This window comes from Microcebus murinus, chromosome 13, assembly GCF_040939455.1.
Source record: "Microcebus murinus isolate Inina chromosome 13, M.murinus_Inina_mat1.0, whole genome shotgun sequence".
NCBI classification, from domain to species: Eukaryota; Metazoa; Chordata; class Mammalia; order Primates; family Cheirogaleidae; genus Microcebus; species Microcebus murinus.
In genome coordinates this window covers 50,505,432-50,520,571 of record NC_134116.1, presented here as the reverse complement: position 1 = coordinate 50,520,571, position 15,140 = coordinate 50,505,432, and the positions used below count along the sequence as shown (strand labels likewise).

Here is a 15,140-nt window from a genome sequence, read left to right as displayed (position 1 = left end):
CAATTTTAAAACTGTGACTTTTGGGAAGTCCAAACGGAATCCCTAGGTAACATGAGAAAAATTTATATTAAGGAATTTTAGCTCCACCCAAGGCAATATCCTCTTCCTTCTGTAACTGCCAATTTCCTCCCCAAACCCAAGAGCGTCTCTGTCCAGTTCCGCAGGCTCTGCTCTAAGTCTGTGTTTGTGATGATGGACTCGGAGAAAGCAGACGCTGCAAGCAGCAGTGAGGCGGGTTACATTTCCCAAGTCTCTTCCCTGGACTTGGCAGCTGCGGACAGGGCCACTCCTAAGCGTCTTTCTCTGCCCGGCCGTGAGAGAACGAGAGGGTGGAGCAAACTTTTAGAGTGTCTCGACCCGCGTACCCTTCCGCCTGTTCTTCCCTGATTGGCCCGTGTGAGACTCGGCCGCCCAATCCCGCTGGAGCGACCCCCGCGACGATAGGCGCCGCCGCGGCGCATGCTCACTTGGGGCCTGCACGTCAGCCCCCTTGAGTGCTGGCGGAAGGCATTGGCAGGGCGGTGCTGGGAGCTGGCCCGCCAGTGCCGGTGCTGAGGTCATAGGGCTACGCTGGGACGTGGACGAGCACAGTGGGAGGCCGACGGGAAAAACAGGCACTGACACAACTGTCCGATGTACCCGTATTCCCTAAGTGCAGGTTTTCTTGGGTTGACCATTTACTTTCATTGTGATTTCCGACCTGGGCACCACAGTCTGACGTGGGGACTCGAAAAAGCCTGCATTCTTTCCTTTGCATCCGGGCTCCATGAAAGGCGAGGTGAATGGAGTGAGTCTTCATAAGAAAGTAAACTCTTCTCCTATAAAGAATGGGCTGGAGACACCTTTGAGTTTTGCTGCAGGAAATGTGGCGGCCCTTTTAGCTTCCTACTGGAAGCGCTCCGTCGGAGCCAGGTCTTCTGAACTCTAGCGTCATCCTGCCCTCTCTGAGGTGACCGCCTGTGGGCGCTGGACCCGCGGACGATCATTTCTGCTCTACAAAGAACCTCCTCACTAGTTTCCAAGGTGTGCAACTCAGAAAAGTGACCCAAAAAACAAAAGCCTCTGGTGGAGAGGAAGAGTCTCCATAGTCCCTGCTAATTAATTGTCCTCCGACTTCAGCCCCTAGCCGGCGTCCGGGCCGGCACAGCCGCGGGCGCGCCGCAGTCTCCCAGCTCCACGCCAGGCCGGCCCCTACGGCCGCTCAGAAAACGCGGCGAGCGGAACCCGCACGCGGAAGCGCCGGCCGCACTGAGCATGCCCAGTTGCAGAGCCGACCAGAGGAGTTTTTTTTTTTCTTTTCTTTTCTTTTCTTTTTTTTTTTTTTTTTTTTTTTTTTGGGTCTGAAGTAGGAGGCCTCCCCCGGACCCCCACCCCAGCCCCCACCACCCCCGGCCTAAGCAGCTACCATGGCCGAGCTCGTCGGCGCGGCGTTGTCCCAGGCGGGTTGGTAAGTGGAGAGTCCCGCCGGCCGCCGGGCCGCGGGCGCGGTCCGGGGCCCCGAGGAGGGTAGGAGTTGGGGGCGGTGGGGTGCGTGTCGGGGTGGGCGGAGGCCGCTGTCCGCCCCCGGCCTCTCTCTGGGCCCTTCGGGCCGGCTCCGCCCCTGGCGCCACGCGGAGCCGAGCCATTGCCCCAGCTTCCCTCCGGGCGGCGGCGGCCTGGGCCCCGGGCGGCGGGCCTGGGGAGAGGCCGGGGACCGCGGGCTGGGCGGGTGGCGGCCCAAGCCCGGGCCGAGCCGCGCCGCCCCGGAGGACCTGCAGCGCCGTCCGCGCCGCCGCTCCGAGGGTGTTGTTGCGGCAGGACAAGGGGAGGCGAGGGCTGGAGAACCCCGTGCGGGGGAGAGGGACGAGCGCGGCCGAAGCCCGCGGGTCCCCAGGAAGTTGAGGGAGACCGGAGCACAGCCCGCGCTGCTGCCCGAGCCTTCCCTTCTTTCTCCTTATTTCAAAGTGCAGTACCGACCGGTGTGAAGCTGTCCTCCGGGCACACACACAACTTCTGAAGCTGGGAATGACCGCATTGTCAACTCGTGGGGGTGAACTCTCGTGCTCCGTGGAACTTTTCTGGAGAGGATGGCGTTGTTCTGATTTTTAAAAGACCTTTCGTGTTGAGATTTTAGGATCCGAAAGCAGTAAACATGCGAAATTAATCAGTTTCTGGAACTGCGGCCATTACGGTTGTAAACATCTAGTTTAATTCAGCAATGCTTTCCCTAGGCTTTAGAGGCACTGTCTGGGATGAGGGGTAGAAATGAGGGTGAAAAAGATTTGCCCTGGCCCTCTGAAATCACCACCTTAATGAGAAGAAAGAGGGAGGTATTAAAAGACCAAACACATAACTACAGGAAATAGTGGTAAACTGTACAAAGGAACAAAAAGGTGTGCTATGGAATTGGAGGGAGAGTTCATTTCCTAGAGAAGTGGGCTTTGAAAGACAAAACTGCTGGGTATGAGACAGAGTTAGGAAAGAGCATATGGTTTTACAGAACTGACAGTAGATCCATATGGTTCGTAGAAGTAGGTGGGTGTTGAATTAGGACTACTACTAGTGCCTAAACGATGTGGAATTGGTTTTGTGAGTAAAGGTTTTGGTCAGTAGAGTGAAACAGTCACACCTGTGTTTTAAATAACCCCCTCCTGGTTTTAAAGGCACTGGTATTATCCACCCCATTTTACAGGGGAAGAGACTGAGGCAAAGAGCTGTTAAGTAACAGGTAGAAAGTGGTGGAGTTGAATGTTGAGCAGAGAGGGCCAGGTTCCAGACCCGGTGATTTTAGCCCGTGTACATAATTGTTCATACAGTTTTTTTTTTTCTTAGAACACCATTGGCATAACAAATTGTAGACTGAAAAACTCACCTTACTCAGTTTTATTTTTGTTCAAAGAATCTCTTCAGTTTCTTTTCCTCACAAGACTGTCTTGAATATTCTTGGATCACTCTTTTATTTTAATTTTCTCTCATTCCTCATTTGATTGAACCTTAGTTCTTCAAACGAGTAATATAATTTCATTTACAAACTCAGTCTTTTAGTGCTTTCCAAGATGATCTCTCCTCTAGAAAGGTTAGTTTCAATATTTGGGTCCCAAACACATGCTAAATTTGTCTTCTTTGAACTCTGAAGCTCCTTAAGGGCAGGGAACTGGTTCTTATTTATCTGTGTATCCCTAGTGCCAAGGAGTGCACTACATTGTAGCTTCTCAGTAAAGTGTAATGTAGTTGACCTTGGAATGCCCCTGCCAGTCAGAATTCTCCAGGCAGAGCCTCTACAGAAACTTAGATACTGAGTCCTCTGCTGCCTTGTGATATTTTTGTAAGTCCTCAGCAATGTTATATTGTGGCATTTGCCACTATGTATTACAAATTACCTGTTTATATGTTTCTTCCACCAGTCTGTGCTGCTTCTGTATGGCAGTGACTCATAGTAATCTGTGGAGTAAGACTATCTTTCTAGGAATTTGTGAGTTTCATGTAATTCGTGATAGAGCCTTAATAGACTAGGCGTGATGATCTGCTAGGCTTTCAGGTGGTTTATACTAGGTCTTAAAGAGGAACTTGCCACCTTAAAATACAGAATCACAAAGACTTAGGCAGAGAAGAGCACTGGAAGGAAAATTTCTGACCTGAGAGCTTTGGCCAACTCTTTCCAGTTCTGACATCCTGAGTTTCTGCTTCCACATGGGGTCTCTGTTGTTGTCACTGGCAAGAGGATGTGGGTAGGTTATACGCAAATACTATGACACTTTATACCAGGGGCCTGCGCATCAGTGAATTTCGGTATCTGTGGGGCTTCTGGGACCAGTCCCCTTGGATACTGAGGGGTGACTCTATCTGAAAAAGTAAGTGTCTTTGTTTTACTCAACAATTTTGAGTTGAAGACTTTATAAGGTAGTGTTAGAAATAGTGTTTCCACTTTATTCTGAAAGAACATAAATTAAGAATTGTAGGTTTCTAATGGCCAAAGTTTAACTATACAGGGTGCTCCAGGTTTTCTTTCTTTCTTTCTTTCTTTCTTTCTTTCTTTCTTTCTTTCTTTCTTTCTTTCTTTCTTTCTTTCTTTCTTTCTTTCTCTCTCTCTCTCTCTCTCTCTCTCTCTGTCTCTCTCTCTGTCTCTCTCTCTGTCTCTCTCTCTTTTTTTTTGGAGGAGGATGGGGTGGATGGGACAGAGGATAAACATAAAAGTCTTCTGTATACCTCATTCTCCTTAAATTTCACCTTCTCCTTTGAGGTTATATCTTTTTGATTATTGGCCCAATCGCATAGAACTCCCTTCCCTTTGAACAATTAAGAAAGGCTACAGCTTATAAAATCAAAAGTCTTTATCAAAATGTAGTCCTAGAGAGCAACCATTGGATAAATGGAGATAATAAGAAGCAAAATGGCACTGTGATTACAGATTGATTATTCTCTTTTCTTGAAGGACCTGCTCTCTTCCACATATTACCTTGAGATAGCTATTTCAAAGAGGTAGAACAACTTCAGGGCATTTTGCTGGAATTTCTAATTCCTAGTTTTTGACCTGTCCACAGATGGAGGGCTACTTTTCACATCCCATCACATAGAAGCTTCTCAGACAAGTTAATGATCATGACCAAGAAAGTCAACTTCCCATTCTGTCACCCACCCCTGTGCCTTTCTTGTTTGTTTAATTTCAGTTTTCTGAGAGACACACCTACTAGTGGTAGTAGACATACAGTATGAGTTTATGCATATGATAAGTAAACCCAGAAATTTTGCTTCCTCATATTATTCCAGCCTAACTGTTAGGAATAAGTATATTTATTCTAAGTAGAGAATAATGGTAGTTCTTTATAAGGTTGCATATTAAGTACAGGATTTTTTTTTAAATTATCTATAATTGTAAAACACTTTTTCATTACTACTTTACTGTAAGTACTCTTGGTATACTCTTTTAGAAAGAATCAGAATCATTAAAACATTTTTTAGCTACTGAAGAATACTAGAAGAAACCAACTACTTTTTATTTGATTTTCAGGGGAGCTTATTGGGAACTTCCTTCTATTTTGAAATATTTCCCATTTCTTTAATGAACATTTGTAGCTATCTCCCTAGTTTAATATTGTTTGCAAAACCAAAATGTTTCAAGGTAATAAGCCTTGTTGACCTTCTATCTTAAAATATGTTACACATTGCCTTGCAGCTTCTACTGATATTGTAAACTGCTAAAAATGACTGGGTATTCTGTTAAACTGTGCAAGTGTTTAGGTTTCAAGGTGCTGTTTGCAGTGATTTTTTTTTTTTTTTGGTGACTAACCTATAAATCTAGTTTCAACTGCCTGTAGACTTGACTGCCTCAAGCATAAAGGAGGTATAAAAAGAAACTTGCTGCTTCAGCAGGTTGAAAATAATTTTCTCCTTTCACACAGCAGCATTTGCTAAATCAACTAAAAATTGCATGGTAACATTTCAAGAACCATAAAAATATGATTATACCAACTTTTTTGGCTTATGTTTTCTTCTTTTGACAAAAGAGAAATATTGGCATTTTGGCTTATCATGTTATAGTTAAGTCCTATCAATCTAGAATTTTTGTCTTCTTAAAGTGTCTAGGATCTGGAAATAGCTGATGAATGATAGCATCTCCAAAGGTCATATGTCAGTAGGGGAGCATGATGAGTACAAAGGTCTGAAGAAACAGGGTGGCTAGAGGACAAGACAAAGGGACAGTGTAGTGATGTGAAGCTAGGAGATACTTATGGGCTAGATCATGTAGCTTGGACCTTATAGGCCATATTGGGTTTTGTTTTTGTTTTGAAGGCAATAGAGATCAGTTGAAGAGTTATAATTTGGATGGGAGGGTTAAAGTAGCGATAACATTATAGTTTTGAGGTATCCTTTATCTCCAGATAATATTTGGGAGGAGCAGATGGTACTCCTAGCAATGCAAAAAATTTCATATAAAAGTTTGAGAAACACTTCTAAAATCATAGACCAACAAAGAAAAGTGGGCAAGAAGTGTGGGGTAATAAAGTATTAAGAAGGGTGTCAAATTAAAGATACTGACAGCAGAAAAGAAACAAGTTGTTCATCAGAAGAGAAAAGAATTGCATCATGTTCCAGGGCAGGACAGAGAGCCTAACTGTGCATTAGCATTGGAACCCGGATGTGTTTCACACCTTTCCTGGATGGGTGTAAGTCAGTGTATGTTTTTGTGCATGTGTACTTCTCACTTGTGTTATAGCTTATGGCCTTTAAGATAATGGTAAATAGCTATCCTCAGTATGGTGCTGTTGAAGGTATGATATCTTTATAATAAGTCATAATGCAGACAAATATGTAACCCTATACAATAATGTGTTTACTGAAATACATTTAGAGAATATGTCTCCTGTATACAAGCCACTGTGTTTATTGCTGGGATATAATGATGTAGAAGTCATGCAGACTACAAACATGTTGTACACTGGTATTTTACTTGCAGGGTGTTGTTGAAACATATCTGAGAGCAATTAACTCAGACTTGGGAAGTCTGGAAGGCTTGTATAAGCAAGATTTTTGTATGTCTTCTCTCAATATTTTGTCTAGGGAAAAAAGGCAGATTCATTGGTGTACCCATTCGATAAATAATTATTGAACACAGTATTGTGACAGGTACTTACTTTAGTACAATCAGATGTAGTCTTTGGGAGAAAGCCATTAATTACATATTCAAATATATTGCATCCGTAAAATATACTAGAAAGGAGAAGGGGCATCATTCCATATGTGCTTATATAAAAGGGGAATTTGGCTTCTTCATGGTGATCAGAGAATGCTTCTCTGAGATCTAGAGGATGAGTGGGAATTAACTAGACAAAGTAAGGGGAGAGCAGCATCCTCAAAGGTCATATGCCAGTAGGGAGCATGGTGAGCACAAAGGTCTGAAGGACCAGGGTGGCTGGAGGGCAAGACAGAGGAATAGTGTAGTGATGTGGGGCTAGGAGATACTTAGGGGCTAGATCATGTAGCTTGGACTTTATAGGCCATATTGGGTTTTGTTTTTATTTTAGAGGCCATAGAAATCAGTTGAAGAGTTTTAAATAGGATGGGAGGGTTAAAGTAGGCATAACATTATAGTTAAGTTTTGAGGTATCCTTCCATGGAAGGAAATGGAGCTAGGCAAGAGTAGATGGTGGTGGTTGAGATGGAGAGCAATAAATTGATTTGAGAGATATTTGGAAGGTAAATGGATAGAACTTTTTGATGGATCTGATATGGGTGTGACAGTGAAGGAGTTATCAAGGAGGTGATTTTTAGGTTTGGGGCTTGTGAACTCAAATCAGTTACAGTTCAATTCAGTTAGATAGGAACTATTGGAAGACCAGCACATTTTGCAGGGTGGGGTAGGCATGAATCAAAGTTGGACATTATTTGAGTGCGAGGTGCCTTTACATCATCTAAGATGTCAGCTAGGCTTTAGGAAATACTAATCGTGTGCTCAGAAGAGAAGACTGGGCTGGAGATATAAATTTGGAGTCATTTCGGTATAGCTGGTGATTGAAGCAGTGCACAGATGAGATCATCTAAGGCTGCAGCTGTCTAGTATGGTAGTCATTAGACGTCTGGTTACTGAAAACTTGAAATGTGTTTAGTTCAAGTTCAGATGTATAATGTAAAATACACACTGGGTTTGGAATACTTAGTATAAAATGAGTATAAAGCCCTCAATAATTTATATTTTCAATGTTATGTTAAAATATATTAATTTCATTTGTTTCTCTTTTTAAAATGTGGCTACTAGAGCCGGGCGCGGTGGCTCACGCCTGTAATCCTGGCACTCTGGGAGGCCGAGGCGGGCGGATTGCTCGAGGTCAGGAGTTCAAAACCAGCCTGAGCAAGACCCCGTCTCTACCAAAATATAGAAAGAAATTAATTGACTAACTAAAAATATATATACAAAAAAAATTAGCCGGGCATGGTGGCGCATGCCTGTAGTCCCAGCTACTAGGGAGGCTGAGGCAGTAGGATCGCTGAGCCCAGGAGATTGAGGTTGCTGTGAGCCAGGCTGACGCCACGGCACTCACTCTAGCCTGGGCAAGAAAGTGAGACTCTGTCTCAAAAAAAAAAAAAAAAAAAAATGTGGCTACTAGAAAATTTGAAATTATGTATGCAGCTTTCATTATATTTCTGTTGGGCAGCACTGATCTAAGGACCAAGCTTTAAGTCAGAGGCTAGGTTTAAGTACTGAGAAATTTCAGCATTTTTAGAAGAGCATTAGCCTTTACAGAGCTGCCAGATAGGGAAAAAAAGCTTTAGAATGCATTATAAAATCATTGACTTTTCTCAGAGGAGAAAATGGGCATATCTTTAAGAGTTCTTTGATAAGATTATTTGGTTTAGGTCAGTATTAGTTTATTGACTTGCTTATATTAGAGACAGAGCAGTTTTTAAGACATTCTTTATAAATTCATATATCTGAAGTTCTTTTTTTTAATTCCCCCCAATCTCCCTTCAGATTCCTCTAAATATAAAATGCAAATAAATTCAGCTGCAGCTTTTCAGAAGGCAGTCTGTTATGGATATTACATGAAGATGTTAAGAAAAAATATTTTTATTTTACTAATTCCTAACCAGAACTGTGAGGAGTTTGAAAATTAGTAAGGGCAAATTTTATAAAATACCTAATGTGAAATGTTAAATATGAGTATTGATGGAAAAACTTGCTAAATAAATTAACCTTAGTTAGGTTGAGGGTTGGACTGGTGTAACAGAAACTCCACATTACAGAAGCCTGAAGAACATAGCCTTTTTTCCCCTCTTTCATAAAAGTACCCAGAATGGTTGGACAGTTCTGCTTTGTGCTGTCTTTTAGGGACCCAGGTTTCTTCTGTCTTACTCCTCACCCTTTGGCATTACAAATGTGGTCTATAGATCAGCAGCACTGACATCACGTGGTAGCTTGTTAGAAATGTAGAGTCTATATCTTCACCAGAGACCTACTAAGCTTCTGCATTTTAATGAAAGTCCCTCAGTGGTTATTTTGCACATTAAAGTTTGAGGAGCACTACTCTAGGGTATTGTTCCTATCTTCATGGTCATAGCAAAGTAGCTATCACATCTGGGTTTCAGCTACCTGGAAAGGGAAAGACAGGAGTCAGTTCCCTGATGAGGACACATGATGTCCTTGGTTTCTAAGAACTTTAGTCTTACATCTAGCTGAAAGGGATTCTGGGAACTGTGGTCTAGCTCAGTGATTCTCAAGCTGTTGACCAGTTGATGTTGTAGACTATAAAATCTTGTAGCGGTATGAGATTGCTCTAAAAGTTTCTATGCTTACCTCAGTTTGTATCCTATGGTGCAGCAGTAACAAAGTTTGTGGATTGGCATTGATCTATGGACCACATTTGAAGTAGTTCTGTTCTGCCTGGACATTTGAATTTTTCAATCAGGAGTACTGCTCAAACTATGGTAAATTTGAGTGAATTGGTGTGAATAAAAGAGGTTACCCCCCTCTTTTGCCCCTCATACTTTTTGATTTAGTTTACTTAATATTCTTCTTAAAAATATTTTTAGTGATAATCTTATGTTTGTAAAGGACTTTTCAGTTTGCAAAGTGCTTTTCCCTACATTGTATGGCATTCCATAATACTAAGTAGTGTGTATTATATTTGCTTATAAAGGGGGATTACAAGCCTTATTGGTTTAATCATATTGCTGAAACCTAGTATGGTATATCAAGGAATGATATTACCTCACGCTTGTTATGAGGTAATGCTTTCTTTTTATGTATTTTGTAACTTTCTTATACTTTTAGTTATAAATTAATATTAGTTTAGAATTAGTGTTATAAAACTTATCTGTGCCATTATCGAACTGGCTAACTGCTTGACATGATTTGCATTATTCCTGCCCTGACATGTTTTTGTGAAAATAAAATTGAATTGGACTGTTGGTGGTCTTTTAGAATGTTTTACCTTATCACAGTAGCTTTCATGTGTATGTAAATTGAATTGTTTATAGTTACTGATAATGCTTTAAGCAAAAGTATATGAGAAAATACATGAATATAGATTTCTGTATATCTAAGACATACACTTTAAGAGTGGAAAAATAGGCTAATGTTTGACTGAATGTTTTGTTATGTTCACCTTGCTTGTTGCTGTTATGGTTTGCCTGGTATCCCTCTGCAGGAACCCCCTTCCCTAATTTTTTTTTTCATTTTTGCCAAAGTACCCAGTATACGTGAACTAATAGGTAAACAAGAAGTCAGCAGTGTGAAAATGCTGCCAAAGAATGGGCTCGAAAGCTTGAATCAATTTGTGTTTGAGACTGAGAGTGAGAAATTAAATGATTTTAAATAAACATTTAATATTAGAATTGATTAGAATTCCATCACAAAACTGGATTATTGTGAGAGATTGAGAAAAATAAAATAGTTACAAAAACACCGCTATGTACTTTTGATCTTCCTTTAGTTTTATATCTGCTGTATGGTTGGTGATTAAGAGCATAGGGCCTAAAGACCTACTCTCCTGAGCTGAGGTCAGTCCTGGTTCTGCCACTAATTAGCTATACCCTTGAACACATTTCTCAACTGCTCTCAGTTTGCTCATCCATAAAATGATGTCAATTGTGATACTTACCTCATAGTATAGTTAAGAGAATTAGAAGGTTAATACACACAAAGTACTTAGAACACTGCTTGGCATATGCTGAGCACCCAGTGAATACTTCATGTTCTTACTATTGTATGTCAAGCCTGGACTCTCTTAACTTAGGGTTGCCAGTTAAATAGATTCACATGACTTGCACAAGTATGGGTTTCTGGTCTGATGTAACCTTTGGAGAAAGTTGATGCCCTTTATTTTAGAATACCTTATATTATCTATGAGAACATTACTTTGATAAAACTGAAATCTTTATATCTTAAGGATTTTGAATCTCATATTTTGCCATTAGCATTTGGTAATCTTACAAATATTAGTGTCTCAAGTTAAAGATAAAATGGTACAGGTAGATAGAATATTTATTTCACATAATATTACATTATTTCGCTATTTCAGGAAGAAAAGAAATTAGAGAGGAAACTGTCAATGTTCAGTCTCTTAATAAGGACATGAATTTAATAAGTTTCAGAAGCTGAAGGCAGGCAATTTCATATTCTTGTTGAAATGTTGCATTGTTATTATTTGCCTTTTATTTTTGTAAATGAGGATTTCACTTGAGTAATGGGCTGCCCTTCTTAAGAATTAATTGTGTGTACCCAATTATGCAATATGTAAATTTATGGGACAGTATATATATATTTTTAACACTAAATGCCCTTTTTCAGAGAGGAGGACACATCTTTTGAGTCTAGTTTTTGAAGAAAGATAGATTATATTGCTTTACCCTAAGTAAGGAGTTGGCAAACTATGGTTAGTGGGCCAAATCTGGCCTGCTGCCTGTCTTTGTAAATAAAGTTTTATTGGAACACAGCCAGAACTATTCATACACCTCTTCTCTCTATGGTTGCTTTTGTGCCATAGGAGCAGAGTTGAGTAGTTGTGACAGAAATTGTATGGCCTGCACAACCTACAGGATTTACTATCTAGTCGTTTACAGAAAAAGTTTGCTGATCTCTGCACTAAATACTTAGTGAAATAGATGTATCAGTCCATTATTATTTAGGAAAACTGAGTTTGGAACAAATAGTATGTGCTACTGGTTCCCAGTATTTGTCAAAAATAACTTGCCAAGACAACCACAATCCACATTCTTATCCTTATTCTTAATGACTGGTTTAAATGAGGCTGTTTCACAGATTAATAAATCCTAACTATTTGATAAGAATGTGCCAGTACTTGAAATGGGGGCTTTCTATCAAATACAGAGTTGTCAGATGTTTTTGAAATGGTCGATTGATTTTAATAGAACTTTTTCATTATGTTCTGGGGCAGATAGTAATCCTTCATTGGTTTCAATTGAACATTCCCAACACACCTGAGCAACTTTTGGATTCTATAGAAAACCTAGACCACAGACTTTTTTTTTTTTTTTTTTTTAAATCAAATCAGTACTGCTTAAACAGAGGAAAAAGAGTGAATGTGAGTTTGAAAAACTTGGTGAAACATATCAATCCTGAGTAAAATACAGGAGTTTGTTTTTAAATTATACTACATTTGATAGCCAGACATATTTAAATTAGCCTGATTGGTAATCAGCAGGCTGATTATTTTAGATTAGAAATTGAAATTATGAAAAAAGATAATTTCGTGTCTCAATTTGACCTGGGTTGATGATGTTTTGTAACAGTGTTCAGGGGAGTAGGGATGAAGGGTGTAATAAAATCCAGTTCTTCAATATGTATTGCCATATTCTTATTCCTATTTTTCCTTTTTGGATATATGTCTTCAAACTTGTAGAATTATTGGTTCCACTACATGGACATTCATATTCACTGAGATTCAGTGCACAATTTTCATTTTTGACATTATTCTGATTATAGAAATTATGTTACTATTTCATCTTTTACACTTCATCTAACCACTGTGGTGTATTGCGGTTATAATTAACATAGTGGCAATAAGCAAACATGCTCATTTAATAAATGTAACAAATAATAGGCAGATGCCATTATTGAGAAAACCAGGTCCTCAATGTTAGCTAACTAAACAGACAAATGCAATCTTTAAAGCTCTTTCACACACTTGAAGAATTTGAAAATTTTGAAGAATACATTAGTTTTTCTGTAAAAATCATGACTAATTTTACCTATCAAATTATGAGATGTATGTAGATAAAATTGCTTTCTTTTCTTAAATGGCCAAACTTTGTATGGATTATTTGATGGATTCCCTGGGAACCAGTCGGTCCAGAGGATCTACTGAGAGTTTTAAATGAAGGCTATGAAGACATCAGATTTACTGAGTTTACAAGATCACTGTGGCTTTTATTTCAAGGATGGGTGACGAGATCAAGACTCAGGCAGGGACAGTTTAAAGAAAAACATTCTTTAGAGGTAAACCTTATCAATGTATTTTTTTCTTAAGGGAAATGGAAGAAAGAGATCTCTGGTTGGCTCTCTGTCCTTGATTTGTCCCCTTCCTCCATTTAAAAATAAAAATAGTTAATACTGTTTAGTAATGTTAATGCTGGTCATTTCTTAATGTCCTTTGCTTAAGAATTAATAACTTTATTGGATGCCTCAAAAATTGTGCTTTGTGGCCGGGCATGGTGGCTCACGACTGTAATCCTAGTACTTTGGGAGGCCGAGGTGGGAGGATTGCTTGAGCTCAGGAGTTCAAGACCAGCCTGAGCAAGAGCGAGACCCTGTCTCTACTGTAAATAGAAAGAAATTAGCCAAACAACTAAAAATAGAAAATTAGCCGGGCATGGTGGTGCGTGCCTGTAGTCCCGGCTGCTTGGGAGGCTGAGACAGGAGGATCACTTGAGCCCAGGAGTTTGAGGTTGCTGCGAGCTAGGCTGACGCCACAGCACTCTAGCCCAGGCAACAGAGTTAGACGCTGTCTCAAAAAAAAAAAAAAAAGAAAAAAATATTGTGCTTTGTAAGTTGATAAAATAAGCGATTTAACATAGTATAATATTAAATCATGGCAAAAATGACTGTGATTTCCCTGACTTTCAATAACTAAGGTATCTCTAAGTGTAAATATTTTTGAAAGAAAATGAGAAAGTATTCATCGTTCTTAGGTGTTGGTTTCTGAAGACCTACCAGGATTTTTTTTAAACTAAGGAAGTTTTAAGAACATATTTATATAAAAAAATGGAGTGATTATTGACAGATGGGAATACTTGCTATCACCTTTTCCATGATTGAGTTGATATGACCAACTCCTAATTCCATTCTTATTTTAATGCTATTTCCAAATCAATATGTGAATGAAGCCATATTTAAAACATTGATTTACCAAGTAGATACTTATTAAGCAAGATTTTTTCCTTCAAAATCTGAGTTTCCTTTTTTAGAAAATATTTGCTGAATGCTTTTTCTGTGTGTGCGTGTATACATGCACACATACATATTTGGTTTAAAAGTTGCTGTTTTAATGTTGAGCACATGTATGACTGTGTTCACATGTACTTTTTTTGCACTAGTCATATGTACATTTCTTTGCACAGTCTGGCTTTTGCTTCTTCCGCACTGCTGCATTGCTTTTGCTAAAGTACCAGTGACCTCCCAGTTGTAGATATCCTTAGGTCTTTCCTTGGTGACCTCTTTGCTACATTGGGCAGTATTTGTGAATCTTGAAATTCACTATTCCTTGTCTCTCCTAATACTGCAGAATTCTTGTTCATCACTTCCTAATCATTTATTTGCCATTTTTAAATGATATTCTTATCTTGCCCTTCCCTGGCTTTTCTTACCTTCCTTATTGGTACTAACCAAGTTCTATCTTTGGTCTACTTTTTCATTCTTCTTACTTTAACTCATTTGTTTTCATGATTTAAACTAATTTCAATATGCTGATGATTCCTACATCTGCCTAGGCCTGTGCTTCAAACAGCTTTATATATAAAATGTTCTGCACAATTTGAATTAGGTATCACAGAGGCACCTCAAACTCCTCATGCCTCTATCTGTACTTCTCTTCCCCTCCATCTCCCAAATTCTTCTTCTCTTTATACTCAGTCTTATAGGTGGTACGCTCATCTCACCATTCACGTATCAATCATTTTTTTACTCTTCCTGTTCCATCATATTTAAACTAAGAATCAGTCCTGCCAATTTTACCACCTAAATATTTTTCTATTTTAGGCCTTCATTCTTTTTTTTAATTTTTTTTTTTTTGAGACAGAGTCTCACTCTGTTGCCTGGGCTAGAGTGCCATGGCATTAGCCTCGCTCACAGCAGCCTCAAATTCCTGGGCTCAAGTGATCCTCTTGCCTCAGCCTCTCAGGTAGCTGGGACTACAGGCATGTGCCATCATGCCTGGCTAACTTTTTCTATTTTTAGTTGTCCTGCTAATTTCTTTCTATTTTTTTCAGTAGAGACGGGGTCTCATTCTTGCTCAGGGTGGAGGCCTTCATTCTTGAGAACACATTAGTAGCCTCATGATTGGTCTTCTTGCATCTTCTCTCAAATCCTTCTTTTCTATCAGCTGTTAGAGTGAGTTATCTAAAAATGTTGTCTAACCTCTAGATCTTCTGTCACCTACAGCAGCAGTCCCCAATCTTTTTGGCTCCAGGGACTAGTTTTATGGAAGATA

The 15,140-nt window shown here is 39.9% G+C and overlaps 1 protein-coding gene across 4 annotated transcripts in view; it reads left to right on the top strand.

Moving 5' to 3' along the window:
• Nucleotides 1-533: 533 nt before the first annotated feature.
• TDRD3 (tudor domain containing 3) overlaps nt 534-15,140 on the top strand; it is a 131,925-nt gene continuing 117,318 nt past the window's right edge. For 2 of the 4 annotated variants that reach the window (XR_012922440.1, XR_012922441.1), the window contains exon 1: nt 1,323-1,447. Coding sequence is in view for 1 of the 4 variants with exons in the window: in XM_012749784.3 (XP_012605238.1) it covers nt 1,407-1,447 (41 nt within the window). In the remaining 3 variants the exon portion in view is untranslated. Of the gene's footprint in view, nt 1,448-1,487; nt 1,507-15,140 lie in introns of those variants that run through there. The other 2 variants (XM_012749784.3, XM_012749790.2) reach the window with 2 other exon arrangements.